This window comes from Lolium perenne, chromosome 2, assembly GCF_019359855.2.
Source record: "Lolium perenne isolate Kyuss_39 chromosome 2, Kyuss_2.0, whole genome shotgun sequence".
Classification (NCBI taxonomy): Eukaryota; Viridiplantae; Streptophyta; class Magnoliopsida; order Poales; family Poaceae; genus Lolium; species Lolium perenne.
In genome coordinates this window covers 86777711-86794476 of record NC_067245.2, presented here as the reverse complement: position 1 = coordinate 86794476, position 16766 = coordinate 86777711, and the positions used below count along the sequence as shown (strand labels likewise).

The 16766-nt window shown below is 44.0% G+C and overlaps 1 protein-coding gene across 1 annotated transcript; it reads left to right on the top strand.

Moving 5' to 3' along the window:
- The first annotated feature begins 1776 nt into the window (after positions 1-1776).
- Positions 1777-3578, top strand: LOC127333173 (F-box protein At5g07610). The gene is made up of 2 exons (XM_051359502.2): positions 1777-2030; positions 2205-3578. Exon 2 carries the CDS (start codon positions 2227-2229, stop codon positions 2827-2829), a length of 603 nt encoding a protein of 200 aa, XP_051215462.1. The 5' UTR covers positions 1777-2030; positions 2205-2226; the 3' UTR covers positions 2830-3578.
- Positions 3579-16766: the final 13188 nt, after the last annotated feature.

The window sequence follows — 16766 nt, the reverse complement described above, 5'->3', positions numbered from 1 at the left end:
TCATTGGTCCAATCCTGACTTCATTGGACTTGAGCTTCACAGCAGCATTGTCTTCATCTTGTAATGACGGAGGTAGTAGTGTGGTAGGGATGTCCTCATCACTAGAGCTCTGATACCATGTTAGGCTAATATGCTTGTTGTATTACCAGGGGGCCAAAGACCACAATATATAGTACATGTACAGGTGGAAATATGTAGGAAGCCCCTAACATATGGGAAAACTACAATATACAGATATATACATCTAACATTAATCACCACCAACACCAAACGTAAAGCTAGGATTCTAGCAAGAATAAACAAAGAAACAAAAAAAACTAAATGAACAACAAAAAATGAGATTGGAAAGTTGCCCAGCAATGAGCATAGAATCTGCAACCAACGGCCACTAACAGTCCTCGAGCCAAAAAGCATCAGCATGAAGATGCTAGCGGTCTGGCGGACTTGATCTATGCCACAAGGATTGATAAAAATGGAATCAACCAAACCTGTTCAAAAATCCAATGGGAAAGCTCTAAAATTCAGTTTTAACAGCCATGATGCCAACTTTTTTTCCAGAGCTGATCCTAGCTGCACAAAATCATATTGGAACGGGCTACTATAAAGTTCAGTATGTATTAATTTATTTTAAACTGATTCTTCTATTTTAAGATAGACACAAACTAGTAATATGCCCCTCGTTTAGGCTCGCGGAAAATACTTGCAGAAGAAAAAATACAGACTCTTAGAAACGGATTAATCCATCTGACGGAAACAACAATCAAATCCAACCTCAAATCCATGTTCCTAATCGCAGAGCAACCCCACAAATCTACAAATAAAAAAATAAAAAAATGCAAAGTACAGCTCGGAAGTCTATCACGGACAGCTATTTCAACTCAGCTCAATAATCCATCCAAAAAAAGAACCAATCTGAGTCTCCCCTTCCAAGTCGAGCTGCCGAAAAAAAACGTGGTCTATCACCACTAGCTGCCCAATTCTAGGTGACTAATCATTTTGACAAATGCGAGTATTTTGTTTTTGATGAAGAACAGCTCGTTTGTGAGTAGCAACATGGACCAGTACAGACTTATCAGTTTATTTCAGAATCTTTGTGCCCCTGTTTCAAGAATCTTTGTGAGCCAAAAAAAAAAATCAGAAAGAAGAGCATATAAGGGCTATTTGATAAAATGCCCCACTTTACTTTGCCATTTGACTCACACGTCACATTTACTTTGGCATAGCTCAAATGCCCCGTTTTACTTTGGCCATTTGCTCAAATGCCCTTATATGCTCTTTTTATTTTCTCAAATTCAAAAAATGTAAAATTTTAAAAAATGTTCAATTTTAAAAACTGTTCAAACTTTAAAATTGTTCAAACTAAAAAATGTTCAAACTAAAAAAGTTCAACTTAAAAAATGTTCAAATCTAAAAAATGTTCAAAGTTAAAAAAAAATCGTATTTGAAAAATGTTCATATCGAAAAATGTTTAAATTTAAAATATGTTTATGTTCGAAAAATGTTCAAATTTTAAAGAAAATTCAAAATTTTAAAAATATTCAATCTCAAAAAATGTTCAAATTTGAGAAATGTTTAAATTCTGAAAAAAATATGTAAACAGAAAAGAAAAAGTAAATAAAAAAAATAAAAAAGAACTTACGTGATGGGCCACGTCCCACTACAGAACCGCCGGGTCGGGGGTGTGCGGCACCCCATCCGCACCGACCCGGTCGGTGTATAGCACCTCCCGGTGTATAGGACTGGCCCCTTTCTTCCCTGGTTCCTCTGCGGCTTTGACCGGTGGTGATTGAGTTGGATCTCCGGAGGCGATTCTGGGTGGCGGTGGTTCCTTTCTTCGCAGTACGTCCCCCTCCCGTCCGCGCCGCCTGCTGCTCCGTCTCCACCGGCTTGGCGGGGTTGTCTCGCCGTTGGGTGTCGCCTTTCTTGTTCCGGCCGGCTGGGCGCAAGTGCAAGCACGGCGCCGAGAACACGCTGTTCCTGGGAGAGGGACCGGTCCCCTGGAGCCTGCTGCTGGGAGAGGGCAGCTGCAGGTGAGACATCTGTTATCTGCCCATTGCTTGCATCTTTTTCTGTAAATGCTTTTTTTTTGGTCGTAGTTTACATCTTCTTATCAGATGCTTACATGAGTCAGATTTTGTGTGTTTTGATTTGCTTCAGAACATATATTCTTACATTTACCTTTCCGGTGGTTCCTTCCTTTGCAGATTGGATCACCGACCCTACGGGATGGAGGAGAACATTAGGAATATGCGGCGACGGCTGTCGCCGGCCAGCCTTTTCACCGACGACCTCGTCTTCCACATCCTCTCCCGGGTACCCTACATCTCGCTCTGCAGCTTCAAGTGCGTGTCCAAATCATGGCTCGCCCTCTGCTCCGATCCCGAGATCCGCAAAAAGTCGCCCCAGACCCTGTCCGGCTTCTTCTACCGCAGCATAACCACAGGGTCGCATCACTGTGAGTTCCGTCGCCAATTCACCAATGTGTCAGGGAGAGGGCAGCCTATGGTCGACCCCTCTCTTTCCTTCATGCCCAGCTATTATAAGATCATATTCATCGACTCCTCCAATGGTCTTCTGCTCTGCCGCTGCGCCACCTCGTTTCCAAAGCGTGAGTATTTCCATGTCGTGTGTAATCCTGCGACTCAGAACTGGATCCGGTTGCCGGAGACAGAGACAGAGAAGATGGCACGAAGCCACGTCGTGCGTTTGGCTTTCGACCCAGCTGCATCGTCTCACTTCAGAGTATTTCTGCTCGTCAGTCACCGGCCTGGTCTAAACACTGACGTCACTGGACTTACCGGCAGAGCGGGTGGGGTCGCGATTGTATAGTGGACAGTGCTTCCAGAAGCCTGCTCTGTAATGACATCATGCATTTCGCTACTGTTGCTTCTTCGGTAGTCACGGTGGACATGGAGCTGAACAGATGGGGGGAAATACCTGCACCACAGGAAACAAATTCCAGCTGTTTGATCGGGCTGTCGCAGGGGCACCTGTATTTGGTGCAGTTACATAACAGTGAAGACCGCCATCTATCGGTTTGGGCTCTCGAGGATTACCATACCCAACACTGGATCCTAAAGCATTCTGTCTGCACAGCACCGCTGCCTGAATGGCGTCACGTCCATTTTCCTAGATACAGAGAGGTGATTGCAATCCATTCTGAATGGCATCTGATTTTCTCTCATGCGGGGTGGCGTGGAAATAGTGATTGTATTGTGTCATACGATATGGATAGCGGGGTAGTGAAAGCTATCTGCGCTCCTGGACCCTCCTGTGCTTTTACATACATACCATATGTTCCCTGCTTCTCAAAGTGGTTGTCTGATGAAAACTAAAGGCTTTCACACTTGATGCATGACATTATTATCTATGTTCAAGGAGTAAGACCGTCCTGTTTATGGCCATAGCGGTGCAATGGATACATGTCCTAAGTCTACATTAGTTTGATGTTCTAATCGTTTGGTGCTTAAAAGCGGCTTCCTTATGTCTCGCGATATTGTTAGCAAATGTCGAACAGTATGTAAGCAAACCTTTGTCTATTGCACCAGGTAGCCATTTCAGTGTAGTTACTTATTTGATGTGCTTCCTTCTACATATTCTTGTTAACTCATGTCAGCTCATTATATATGTTTCAATGTATATTCTTTCTCATCCATTTTTCCTCACGGAGTTTATCCTAATGATGCAACTTGTAATCCATCAAATAATGTGAGATAATGAAGTACATCATATTTCTTTGCATAGGGTAGTGTCAAACCATTAGTATATCGCCCTCTTATTTGTCATCTGAACTGCATATCACTTTGACTGTTTATAATAAGATGATGCATGGATTTTCTCTCTCCCTTGTGTCTGATATCAATACACAAAGATGATGAAATAGCAGATCCCTTCAGTGTTTGCATTGTTTTACCATGGGATCAACAGTATGTTTTGGCATCAGAGATTTAAGAAGTATTAAATCACCTAGCTTGATGTGTGAATGAGTGAATCTGTGTAACACATGATAGGTTCATTGTTAGAAATCAAGTTAAGATACATCCTGCCTTGAATATTTGCTGTCATAGCTATCACCCTTTTAGTCATGTAAGTTACTTATTCTTTTTCGAATAAAACCTTTTGTGACTATTTATTGATCTCACAAATTCCCGTAATATCATTGTCTTGTCAACATCCACTGGTTGAGTGCGAAAAAACAATGAATTAGCGTGATGTCTTTGAACAAATAATCACTCTTGTTCTTCCAACCTAAATTTTAAGCATTTTCTTGTTTATGATTTTCATATTCAGCATATATAAATCATTGTAAGTTGTGATTTCGTGGCACCTTCTTCAGTTTAGCATTATAACAAAAACGGAAGTGTCCACAACTACATTTTTTTAACCGAAATACTGTAGGGGATGCCCCTGTGGTGTATTTTTATAAATAGAAACTCAACGGAACATATTTACATGAGGAATAGGAAGGAAGAGAAGAATTCTGCTAAAAAGATTACATCAAGTTAAAGAAAAAGTGAGGCTAGCCAGTCAATAAGAGGCTGCACAAATTGCGATTTAAGAAGAAGTGTCCACAGGTACACTGAAGTATATAAATTTATTTAGTACATATGATGAGCATTGCTCCAAAGTGAGTAACAGCAAAATAATGTGAAACACTGTATGTAACTTGGTGGAGTAGATGGGTGTTCAGCACTTGAAGCAAAGGTCATTATGTTAATCACTTGTAGGCTGCTAGAGAAGGAAAATTTGTTGTTTTCACCACAAGTAGCAGATTTAAATGTTCGTATGAAGTGATCACTGGTAAACTATGATCGCTGTTTTTTTTTTTTTTGCATCATTGCTGTTTCTCTCCAGTGAAAAAGAGAGATATTTCAATTCCTCTGTTCAGGTTTTGCATGCTCTCTCTGATCTATAATAAGTGCCATGGTTTAGTACAAAGCTAGTATAATTTTGTACAAAAACTCCGACACTTATTATGGATCGGAGGGAGTATTTGATTTGATTCCCCCTTATACATGTATGATTGATTATTTTTTATGTCTGGATTTTAATTGTACTAGCAATGATCGGCGCGGCGGCACGCCGCGCCATATGATAAGCGACTGATGGTAATTTTAGCAGTGTGGTTAATTTTGTATCTGTACTATAGTGGAAGGAAAATGTAAGGATAATGTGTGGCAAATGATGAGTCTTCTGGCTGTTTTAGATTTTTTTCATTGGACCCAACAAGAATGGTTAATATTTTTTCTGGCCAAACAGTAGGGTAGAAAGCAATTCATAACGAAATTTGATACATGCTACATTGACGGCAGGGGGGGTGTACATGAGGACAGTAAATTTGCTAACTTGGTTGATTATTTCATTGTTGCTAGTGTAAAGCTAGAATGTTTTCTTTGGCGCCCACTCCATGGTCGAAGAAGCTGCAATAAAGGCTGAGGCAGGAATTTTTTGCCGGGCTAGAACTGCATCAAGAAGTGATTTGTAGCCATGAGCAGAAGAACAAAGAAAAAAGTATTGCAAGCTACTATGACAACGTAAAGATGTGCTAGAGACCAAAGGATAAGCATCTGAGACAACTCTGAATCTCACTTTTTTTATTACCAAGATTTCTTATGTTGTGCATAGCTTACACCACATGAATAATGGAGTTCTGCATGCGATAAGCAAAATGTTTGAAACATCTTGTGATAATACGTTCACATGTACTTATGAGCAGGCGTGTGAGCGATAAAATTTGAATACAACCATGATTCAAGGGAAAGAAAAATGAAGCAGGAATGGGCAGATTGTCTTTTGATAGCCCTCTGTGGAACTTGTTATTCCTCAGTTAAATTTTCTCGTGCATGAGCATGTGCCGGGCTATGCATTTCTCCATACACCAACCTTTATTGGTAGCTGAAACAATGAGACAAATGGAGTATATGTTTTATGCTCTGAAAAACAAAAGAAAATCAAAACAAACCCAACTATGCAAACTGACCAATGGGACAATTTCAGTTGGCTCACTTTGATCAATACATCACACAATATAGGGCCAGGTAGCATGTCCTCTCAATATTGCTTCATGTCCGTCCAATATCAACGGAATCCTGCAGAATTGCAACTGATAAAAGATAGCGACTGTGCGACAACCTTTGTATCCTGACTTTGATTTTTTTTTTTAACGAGGGCAAAAGCTTTGCCCATTCATTGATTAAGAAGGAGTTTACAAGAAAGTAAAAGGTTCAAAAATATTACAATTACTCTCGCGGCATCAATTGACTCAAATTCTTAGCACCGGCTGGAACCCAAAGCTTTGCCTCTTTTGTGATCCTCTCGAAGATGATTTGCGACGTGGCACGCTTATTCTTGAAGACCCTATCATTCCTCTCGTTCCAAATCTCCCAAATAATGAGCATGGCAAGCGATGTCATCCCCTTGCGGTTTTGGCCCGAGGATATCAAAGTCCACCATTCCGTGAAGGTTAGGCCCGCCCAAGCGTTTGTATTAATAGAATCAATATCAAATCTCTCTTTAGCCTTGTCCCAAAGACGTAAGGAGACGCGGCAATGGACAAGAAGGTGGTCGACGGATTCAAGGCATTGGTTGCAAAGTGGACAAGCTCCACAATTTGGCCAACCCCGCTTGGCCAAACGATCGGCGGTCCAAATTCTATTTTGGTAGACAAGCCAAATGAACAATTTAATCTTGGGAGGTGCCCACATCTTCCACATTGACTTGTATAAGCTTGACTAGGTGAGTCCCATGAATTGTAAATTGTAGGCGGACTTGGTGGTGTAGTGTCCACTCTCGGTGAGCTTCCATGAGATGTCATCATCAACGTTTTCATTGAGGTTGAAGTTTTGAATGAGAGTCCAAAACTCAATGAATTGGGAAAGGTGCTCGAAAGTAAAGTCTTCCCCAAGCGCAACTTTATTCACCCAAGCATTGTCATGGAGAGCTTCTGCCACCTTCCAATTTTTTCGCTTTGAAGAGGCGAAAATAAGCGGTGCGACCTCAATAGGCTTTTTCCCCTCAAGCCAAGGAGCAAACCAAAACGGTGTTTTGGACCCATTGCCAACCGTGATTGTGGTGGCGGCGTAGAAGAGCTCCATATCTTGGTCGGAGCATGGGTTACCGGAGCCAATCCAAATTTTGTTGGGGTCTTTCCATTACAACCAAGGCCACCGAAGACGTAGTGCCGTTGCGAATTTTCCGGTATGGAGGATGTCAAGGCCACCAAACTTCTTTGGGCGACAAACAATCTCCCAATTTACTTTACATTTTGCACCCATAGTGTGCTCTTTCGCCGACCAAAGGAAGGCTCTTTCAATCTTGTTGATGAAGGAGATAGTTTCCATCGGGATGGATAGTGACAAGGTATTAACTTGTCAATGCCTACAGATTGTAGACTAGGGTTTAGTTGGAAGTAGAGGGCAAGTAGATCTCGAAGGTTTCAGCCGAAAAGTACTCGACGATTATGAAACTAGGGTTTGTAAACAATGATTCGATGATTTCTGCGTCCCTCGACTCCCCCTTATATAGGAGGCGGAGCCGAGGGATTCGTGTCATACAAGTTACAGAGTCCGGGAAGGTTTCTAACTCATCCCGCAAGATTACAAATAACCCTTCCTACTACAACTCTAGCTTTCCTTAATAATATCTTGGGCTTCCGAATCTTCTTATTCTTCGGGTAATGGGCCTTCAGTAAACCCCGGGTACTATCTTCGGCAGGCCCATTTGGGATGCCTATGTCAGTAGCCCCCGAGATTTTGCTTGAATCGCAGAGTTAAGGAAAATCTCCACTGTTTATTTTTATTTGACAACTTCAACTTTTCTATATTTCTTCTCATAAACTTCTATATTGTACAGGGATAATGGTAGTTGGGGCTAGTTCATCTGACGGATCAGGTACTAGTTAACTGCTCTAGTGGCAATCCGCAAAAACCTACTTCAAGATCACGTCCCTGGACATGACCTCGGGATACTGGTGCAAACTTCGACAGGTGCCGCTTAAGGTCTTACCATTCTGTCGAGTCCCAGTAAAATTTATCGGGTACCTAACGCATCCGTTAGGATTTTTCTTCGTATCTGTTGATACGGATAAAAGTAGCAGAGCGCAGTCTTCGGCGATGCCACGCCCAGCAGAACGGATCTGGGGTCTTACCTTCGCAAATTTGCGGCATTCAGAAATTGATCGCAACTTTGGCGTTCTGAGAATATATTGTCGAGTGCTTTTTCGGCTGTTGGAATGGCACATTTTATCGAGTCAAAGATGACTTATATTGCTCTCCCGATGGGAGTATATGTAGAGTTATTTATAACTCGAAATATACTCTTTTGCTTTGCTATCTTTCTTTTTGCTCTTTCATTCTTTTCTCGTCTTCTTTTTTTTTTATTTTTTTTTTAATTTCATCGGGCACGCGAGCAGCGTTCCCGATGGGAGTAGCCCCCGAGGCTACAGCCAAGGACTTGTACTTGGTTGTAGGCTCCACGCCTTATGCCGCTATATTTTCTTTTTATCTCCCGAAGTTTTATAATTCCTCGGGTGCGCGAACAGCGCTCCCGATGGGAGTAGCCCCCGAGGCTATGAGCAAATATTTGTATTTGATCATAGCCTCACGTCATTTCTATTTTGTCTTTCTGGATCTTTTTCTTTTTTCCAAAGTAGCCCCCGAGCATTTGATCAAAGGCTCAGCATTATTTTTCCATGTCGCCTTTTATGAAATTGTAGAGTCGAATTTTTTCCTCTGCCAAGGTGACGTTATTGCTGACGATAGCCACGATTGCGAACCAAAAATCGCGAGAAGCCTTCTCCCACTGCCTTGCGGGCCCAATTGATCCACTATCTTGACACGTCGTGCAAGTGGGGGACACACGACCTCCGCTTTTTCTGGCGCACGTACCGTAACTTCTCCAATGTTGAATTACTTTTTTACCCTCGTTTCCACGTGGCTATCATCTGCCACATATTTTTCTTATCCAACGGTCCGCCGTTTCACCGCACCCCTATATAAGATCTTCTTCTTCCTCCTCGAGCACTTCCGCTCGCGCCGTTCTCCTACTCTCATCTGCAAATTTGCTCCTGCGACCCACAGCCACCTAAGCTCCTTGTCTCCAAGCTGCAAACCTTGCGCCATTGTTGATGCCACCGCGTCGATTGACAAGGCACAGCACGCCGGAGTCCTCCATGGCCGTCGTGGATCTGGGGACGGCGGAGTGGGAAAGATCGAAGATTTCCACCCAGGACATCAACATGCTGAAGAAAATGGGGATCAGCAAGAAGCCCAAAGCGCTGTGCTTCCCCAGTGAGGAGAGCTACCCAACCCCTCCAATGGGGTACCGGGTAAGTTTTGTCGACCACCTCATCCGTGGTCTTTCCGCCCCCATTCATCCTTTTCTCCGCGGACTGCTTTTTATCTACGGTCTGCAACTCCACCACCTCACGCCAAACTCGATTCTTCATATCTCCATTTTCATCACCCTTTGCGAGGCCTTCCTTGGCGTCCAGCCTAACTGGGCGCTATGGAAGCGCATTTTCTTCTGTCGCCATAATGGCTCTCCCAATGTCGCCTATAATATAGGCGGCGTTGTAATTTCTGTTCGGCCCACTGTCGACTACTTCGACGTCAAACTCCTTGACTCAGTTCAAGGATGGCGCAAGAAGTGGTTGTACATTCAGGAGGAGAACCATGGATGTGCTGAGGACAACATCCCTCCTTTTGATGGCTCCGAGAAAATCTTTCGCCGCCGCTCCTGGGATGCAGAGGCTACCGAAGAAGAAAAGGCGTCGACAGAAACCTTGATGGCTCGTATCCACGAGTTGCAAAATACTCGCAGCAAAGAGTTATCGGGTATCCAAATCACTGCATACTTTCTTAGGACTAGAGTGCAGCCGCTTCAGGCTCGCAAATATCCTCTCTGGAAATATGCTGGCGACAAGGACGTAGATCGGCTGTCGGTGGATTTAGAGGTCAAAGACTTGGAAAAACTTGTCCGAAAAATCTCGTCTCTCAGCAAAAAAGATCCTGTCCCTTCTTCTTGCCGTGTAAAACCATTCAGCGCCGCCAATCCACTTCCCAAGGTAATCTTTGTCGATTGTTTTGTTATTGCGTTGCTATCTTTTTTGTAACTCCTTTTCTGATATCTTCCCCTACTTTATTTTTGTTTTGCACAGAAGCATCCAGACCTTGTCTCACTTCCTCCTCTTCCTGAAGGTGGAGAAGTCGAGCAAAGGGCCATTGTCACTGATGACAACCAAGAGGTCCCCTCTTTTGTGAATGAACCCGTGGATTCTCTAAAATCTGCGGGATCTTCTGAAAAAGATGCTGCCTCCGAAGGCACTGCGTCGGCATTGTCTCCTCCTCCTGCTGTTTCTCCAAAGAACAAAAGGAAGAGGAATGATGTCGAAGATTTCGGCACCTCCAAAGCCGAAGAAGTTGATCCTTCACGTCAGAAGGCAACTTATGATCCATATCTCGAATTCCTCGTCAGCTCGTAAGTCACTTTGATTTCCCCTTATTTCTGTACTCGATTTTTTTTGTCTTATCTTGCTTTTTATACTGTCGATCTTTAACCACAGTGATGATGAGGAAGAGGTACCAACTCTTGGCGTGGCTCCTCGAACGAGCACGTCACATACTTTAATTGTTTCGGAGACGCCAGTTGAGGGAGAAGAATCCTCACCTCCTCAACAAAACGTCGTCACCACCACTCCTCCGTCAAGCCCTCTTGCTCCTTCACCAAAAAGGACAAGAGTTGAAACGATCGTGGAGCCTACCCCTCAATTGGGTAGCTCTTCTAATCCGCTCTTAGATGATGTAAGTTTTTAATTTTCTTGCCAGTATCTATATTTCCTCTGTTTGCTTCTTTATGCCTTCATATTTTTCTCATACCGATGTTTTCTATCTTTGTTCTTCTTTGACAGCCCATGATCAAAGAGCTTGTTCGCATCGGATCCCAATTCATTGGGTACCGTGAGTATGCCAGCAGGACTGAAGGTAATAACTTTTTTGTTGTCATTGTTTCTTCTTGCTCCTATTTTTGTCGCAATTTTGACGGTTCTTTTCTATTTTGACAGAGAAACTTGCAGAGGCCAACAAGCTTGCCGACACTCTTGCTCAGAAACTGGAGCAAAGTGAAACGGCTCTCAAGAAAGCCGAACTTGATGCTAGCCAAGCCAAAGCAGAGGCTGATGAGGCCAAGGCAAAAGCTGCTAGTGTCGAAGAACTACAGAAGAGACTTGAGGATGCCGAAACTGCTTTAAACGAGCACAAGGCCGCACAGGCTACTCATGAAAAGGGAATCCTCAAGCGCTTGAACACGCAAAATCGGCGCTTCCTCGGTAATTTTATCGATCTCTTCCATCTTTCTTAGGACTTGCTTTTTCTTACTTGCTGTCAACTAACATTTATTTCCTGTGGCAGGTCAAACAAACCAAGAATTTGATCTTGAAAATCCTACCGATGATCCTCTCCTCGACGCACTTTCTTATCTGGAGTTTCATGGCCAAGAAATTCGTGAAGGCGTGGTGAACGCTGACGCAGGATTGTCGAAGCTGTTCCCCTACTTCTTCCCGAAGAAAGAGGAGCCTAAGACTTTCCTTGCCCTTGCCAAGGACTTCAACCCACCGGAGGATCTTGGACTGAAGATGCGCCAGGAGAACATGAAGGTTGCTGTCGAGAACACTGTTGCCTTGGTCGCTGACAGCCAACAAACGGTTGACTGGATGAAGGTTGGCGACACCGAGCAGATAGAGCAAACAAAATGGCGGTCATTGATCAAGGCAGCCAAGCCCAACACGAAGAAAATCTTGGCCTATCTCGGGATCAAACCATCTGCAACTCCTAGCTCATCAAGGCCGGAGGTCTAGTTGAATGCCTCTCCTTTTTTCTTTTTCTTTGCTCTTTTTATTCCTTTTGCCCTTGTCGCCACCTTAGCTTTGGCGACAATTATCCTGGTAGTCCTTTTGGAGAACTTCTTTTGTAATGTCCATGTAAATTTTCTAGAAATTAATGAAATTCCTCCTGGCACTTATCATTGATCCTGGGACTTTTCTTTTCCAGTTAATATTTGATAACTATTCGACCAATCCTTGCTCTGCCGATGCTTCACCTGCTTCTTCCTTCTCGAAGAAAATGCTAATCGACGATAACCCCCTCGAAGGTTCTTCAAGCAAATATTTGTCGGAAGATTTGCAAGAACTTCGACAACAACTTCAATCCATGAAGAAACAAACTCTTGCAATGATGGAACAATCTCGACAAGCGTCTGAGAGAGAGAAAATTGCTCTTCAACAGGCAAAAGAAGCCATCGCTGCGAAGGATGCTCTTGTTCTTTGAGACTCTTGAAACTTCTTCTCGCGAGAATTATATGCTTCAGCTAATGACTGACGCCAGTTTGGACATGACAGGTATGTTTCCTGCTCATAACCGTGTTGGATGTTGTTCTTTTTTATTCGTTCCTTGATATTTTGTTTGCTGTGCCAGGCTCGTTTCTGGATACTGCTGCCGAAGACCAACGTGTTGAAGCTCGAACCACTGTTTTGCTGAGACTGGCTGCGCAACATGGATCTAACTTTTGGGTTACTCCTGAGCGTACTCGCCAAATCGTCAGATTTCAAGATCGCGCGGCTCAGGTCCGTGACTTCCTTGACTTCTGTACGAAGACTTTATTCTTAGTTTATGGAACCATGTTCCCTCGGAACAAGATGCCAGAGACCCTTCCAGCTTTAATGGAAAAATTTCGAGATGCTCCTCGAATCCATGGCTTTGTGCGGGCTCAACTTTCTGCTGGCGCAAGATTTGCCATGATGATGATAAAAATTTGCCATCCAAAATTGCCCATAGATCAAATTGTTCCTACTTGCCTGGCGAAGATGGCAAAGAAAAAGAGAAATATGGGCAAGATTGATGATTTGGTTACTCCTGTTGCCGAAGATATGATGGATGAACTTCTTCGGATGGATTCTGAGTTCTTCGTGAAGGGAAGCTATGCTGAGCATAGTACTCGTCCTTCTACTGAGCGAATAACCATAGACCATGTACTAGGTTTCCCTTGAATACTTTTTCCTCTTCTTGCTGTATTTCCATCATTGATACATCTTTGTGTATTTGTAAACACAATCTATATTGTAAAGCTGTCAACTCTGTATTTTTTCTGTTTTTGATCACCGAGCCCCCGAGCCTTTGGCTGGAGTTTATACTGTTTTGCTATCTCGAAGATTTTCCCTCCTGTCGTAATAAGATATCTTTGTTTTTTCATTGATGGGTTAGAAGCCCCCGAGTGTCGTGGTGTCGAAGTTCTATATTTTTTGTTGCAAGGTTCTTGGACCAAAGCAATAAGATTTTGACGAGTACACTATATTTATAATTGTTAGCTTCCGATGTTTATATTTGGCGAGGTATTAGTGTACCAAGGCGAAATATTTCGGTAAGTCTAGTTTGTCTATATTGTACGTATTTTGAGACTTGAAGGCGTTGAGCCCCCGAGCGTGTCGAAGAATAAGAAGCATATCTCCACTATCTTTATTATATTGCAGCACCGCGAGCCCGCCTCATTAAAAACCTTTCCGGCCCCACTCGGTGCCCCGAAAAGGAAAAGAGTGCGTCTGAAAACTCGCGGGCGTTTCAGTACATTGTATTTTTACAGAGGAGGACTATATTTTGACTCTAAGCGTAGAACCGCCTGAGCTGCGCCACGTTCTAGGGGTTTTTCTCGGGAGCCCCTGTCTTCTTGTCCTTGATCCTGTATGCTCCTCCGTCGATGACTTCCGTGACGATGTAAGGGCCTAGCCATGGTGATTCGAGCTTTTCAGTACTTTTTTGATTTAACCGCAAGACCAAATCCCCGACCTGGAAAGATCTGGGCCTTAGCCGTCGACTGTGGTAGTTTTTGAGGTCCTGCTGGTATTTGATGACTCGTGAAAGTACTTCATCTCGAGCTTCGTCGAGTGCGTCCATATCATCCTCCCGAGCTTTTTGTGATGTTTCTTCATCATACTTTGTTACTCTTGGAGAATCATGCTCTATTTCAATTGGTAATACTGCTTCGGCTCCGTGGACGAGAAAAAACGGAGTTTCTTGTGTCGCCGTATTTGGTGTTGTTCGGATGCTCCACAAAACACTTGGCAATTCCTCTGGCCAAGTATGTCGAGCTTTTTCAAGCGGTCCTAGCAGGCGCTTCTTGAGGCCGTTGCAGATGATACCATTGGCTTTCTCGACTTGGCCGTTAGTTTACGGGTGCCCAACTGACGCAAAGTGCAATTTAATGCCTACTTCTGCGCAGTATTCCTTGAATTCCTTGGACGTAAAGTTTGAACCGTTATCTGTGACAATGCTATGGGGCACTCCAAACCGAAAAACGAGGCCTTTCACAAACTTTATTGCCAACGCTGCGTCTGGTGAATTTATTGGCTTCGCTTCTACCCACTTGGTGAATTTGTCGACAGCGACCAGCAGGTACTCATATCCTCCTGGCGAAGCTTTGTGCAACTTGCCCACCATATCAAGTCCCCATTGGGCAAAGGGCCACGACAATGGTATTGGTGTTAATTCTGCCACTGGAGAGTGAGGTTTTGCGGCGAATCTTTGGCACGCATCGCAGGTTCGTACTATTTCCTTGGCATCCTCGATTGCTGTCAACCAATAAAATCCTGCCCGAAAAACCTTGGCTGCAATGGCTCGACTACTTGCGTGGTGGCCACATATTCCTTCGTGTACATCCTTCAGAATTATTCTTCCTTCTTCGGGTGTGACACACTTTGCAAGACGCCTGAAATACTTCGCTTGTATAACTCCCCTTTGACCACTGTGAAAGCTTTGGATCGTCGAATAACTCGCCTTGCCTCAACTGGATCGTCGGGTATTTCTTTTCTGAGGATATATGATATATATGCTTGCATCCAAGGAACTTCTACCATCATCACAATCTCTTGGTCCTCTTCGTCCTCCGTGGTTTCTTTGAGGGGAGTCGAAGTTTTTTCTTCCTTTGCTTTTTTCTGCACCTTTTTCGGCTTCGTGGATCTCTCCGCTATTTCTTCCCAAAATACTCCTGGCGGGATTGGGAGGCACTGCGACCCGATGTTTGCGAGAACGTCGGCTTCATCATTGCTCAATCTACTGATGTGATTTACCTCGGACCCATCAAACAGCTTCTCGAGCTCATTGTACACCTCCTTGTATGCCATCATGCTATCATTGACTGCGTCACATTGGTTCATAACTTGCTGAGCCACCAATTGTGAGTCGCCAAAGATTTTTAATCGAGTTGCACCGCAAGCTTTCGCCATCTTCATTCCGTGTATGAGGGCTTCATATTCTGCTTCATTGTTGGATGCGTTAGGGAACGTCATCCGGAGGACGTATTTTAACTTGTCGCCTTCAGGTGATATAAGTACCACTCCTGCGCCAGCTCCTTCTACTCTCTTGGACCCATCGAAGTTCATGGTCCAAGTTCTCGACAGATCTGGGGGTCCCGTGTTTTGCAGCTCCATCCATTCTGCAATGAAATCTGGCAGAACTTGCGACTTGATTGCCTTTCTTTTTTCATACGTGATGTCCCGAGGGGAAAGTTCTATTCCCCAAAGGGAGACACGCCCTGTAGCTTCTGGATTGTTTAGTATATTTGAAAGAGGTGCTTCGTTGACTACTATTATCGGGTGTGCCAAAAAATAGTGGCGCAACTTCCTTGCCGTTGCAATTACTCCATATGCTAGTTTCTGGTACTGCGGGTACCACTGTTTGGAAGGCGATAAAACTTCACTGATGAAATATACCGGCCTTTGCACTCCATGGAGTTTTCCTTCTTCTTCTCTTTCAACAACTAGCACCGTGCTAACCACTTGGGGCGTGGCTGCGATGTACAGCAGGAGAGGTTCCTTTTCCTTCGGCGCCACCAAGATTGGTGGTGTCGAGATTGTGCGCTCCAGATCCTCGAAAGCTCTGTCGGCCTCTTCGTTCCACTGGAATTTCTCTCCTTGCTTTATCAGAGCGTAAAATGGTAACGCTTTTTCTCCCAGCCTGGCGACGAATCTGCTCAAAGCTGCGACTCGCCCAGTTAGCTGATGTATTTCTTTCAACTTTGTTGGCTTCCTCATTGTTACGATAGCTTGTATTTTGTCGGGATTTGCTTCAATCCCTCTTGCTGAAACTAGAAACCCCAGAAGTTCTCCTGCTGGGACACCGAAAGAACACTTCGTCGGGTTCAGCTTGAGGCAGAATTTGTCGAGGTTGTCAAAGGTTTCCTTGAGATCCTCGATCAGCGTCGCCCCCTTTTTTGACGTTATGACGACATCGTCGATGTATACTTGCACGTTTTTCCCAATCTGTGTCGCCAAACACTTCTGCATCATCCTCTGATATGTTGCTCCCGCGTTTTTCAGACCAAAGGGCATTGTTCTGTAGCAAAACACGCCATAAGGTGTGATGAACGCTGTCTTTACTTCATCTTCTTCTTTCAATCTGATCTGGTTATAACCAGAATATGCGTCCAGGAAGGAAAGACGTTCACATCGAGCCGTGGAGTCGATAATTTGATCGATCCTCGGGAGGGGAAAGTGATCCTTTGGACAATGTTTATTGAGGCACGTAAAGTCGACGCACATGCGAAGGACCTTAGTGTTTTTCTTCGGTACCAACACAGGATTTGCTACCCATGTGGCCTCTGTGTGCAGCTCCTTGATAAAACCAGCTTCTCGTAGTCGATCGATTTCTGACAGCATAGCCTTGTGGTTTGGTTCCGAAAAACGCCGCAAAGGTTGTTTGATTGGTCTCGCTAGTGGATCCAAG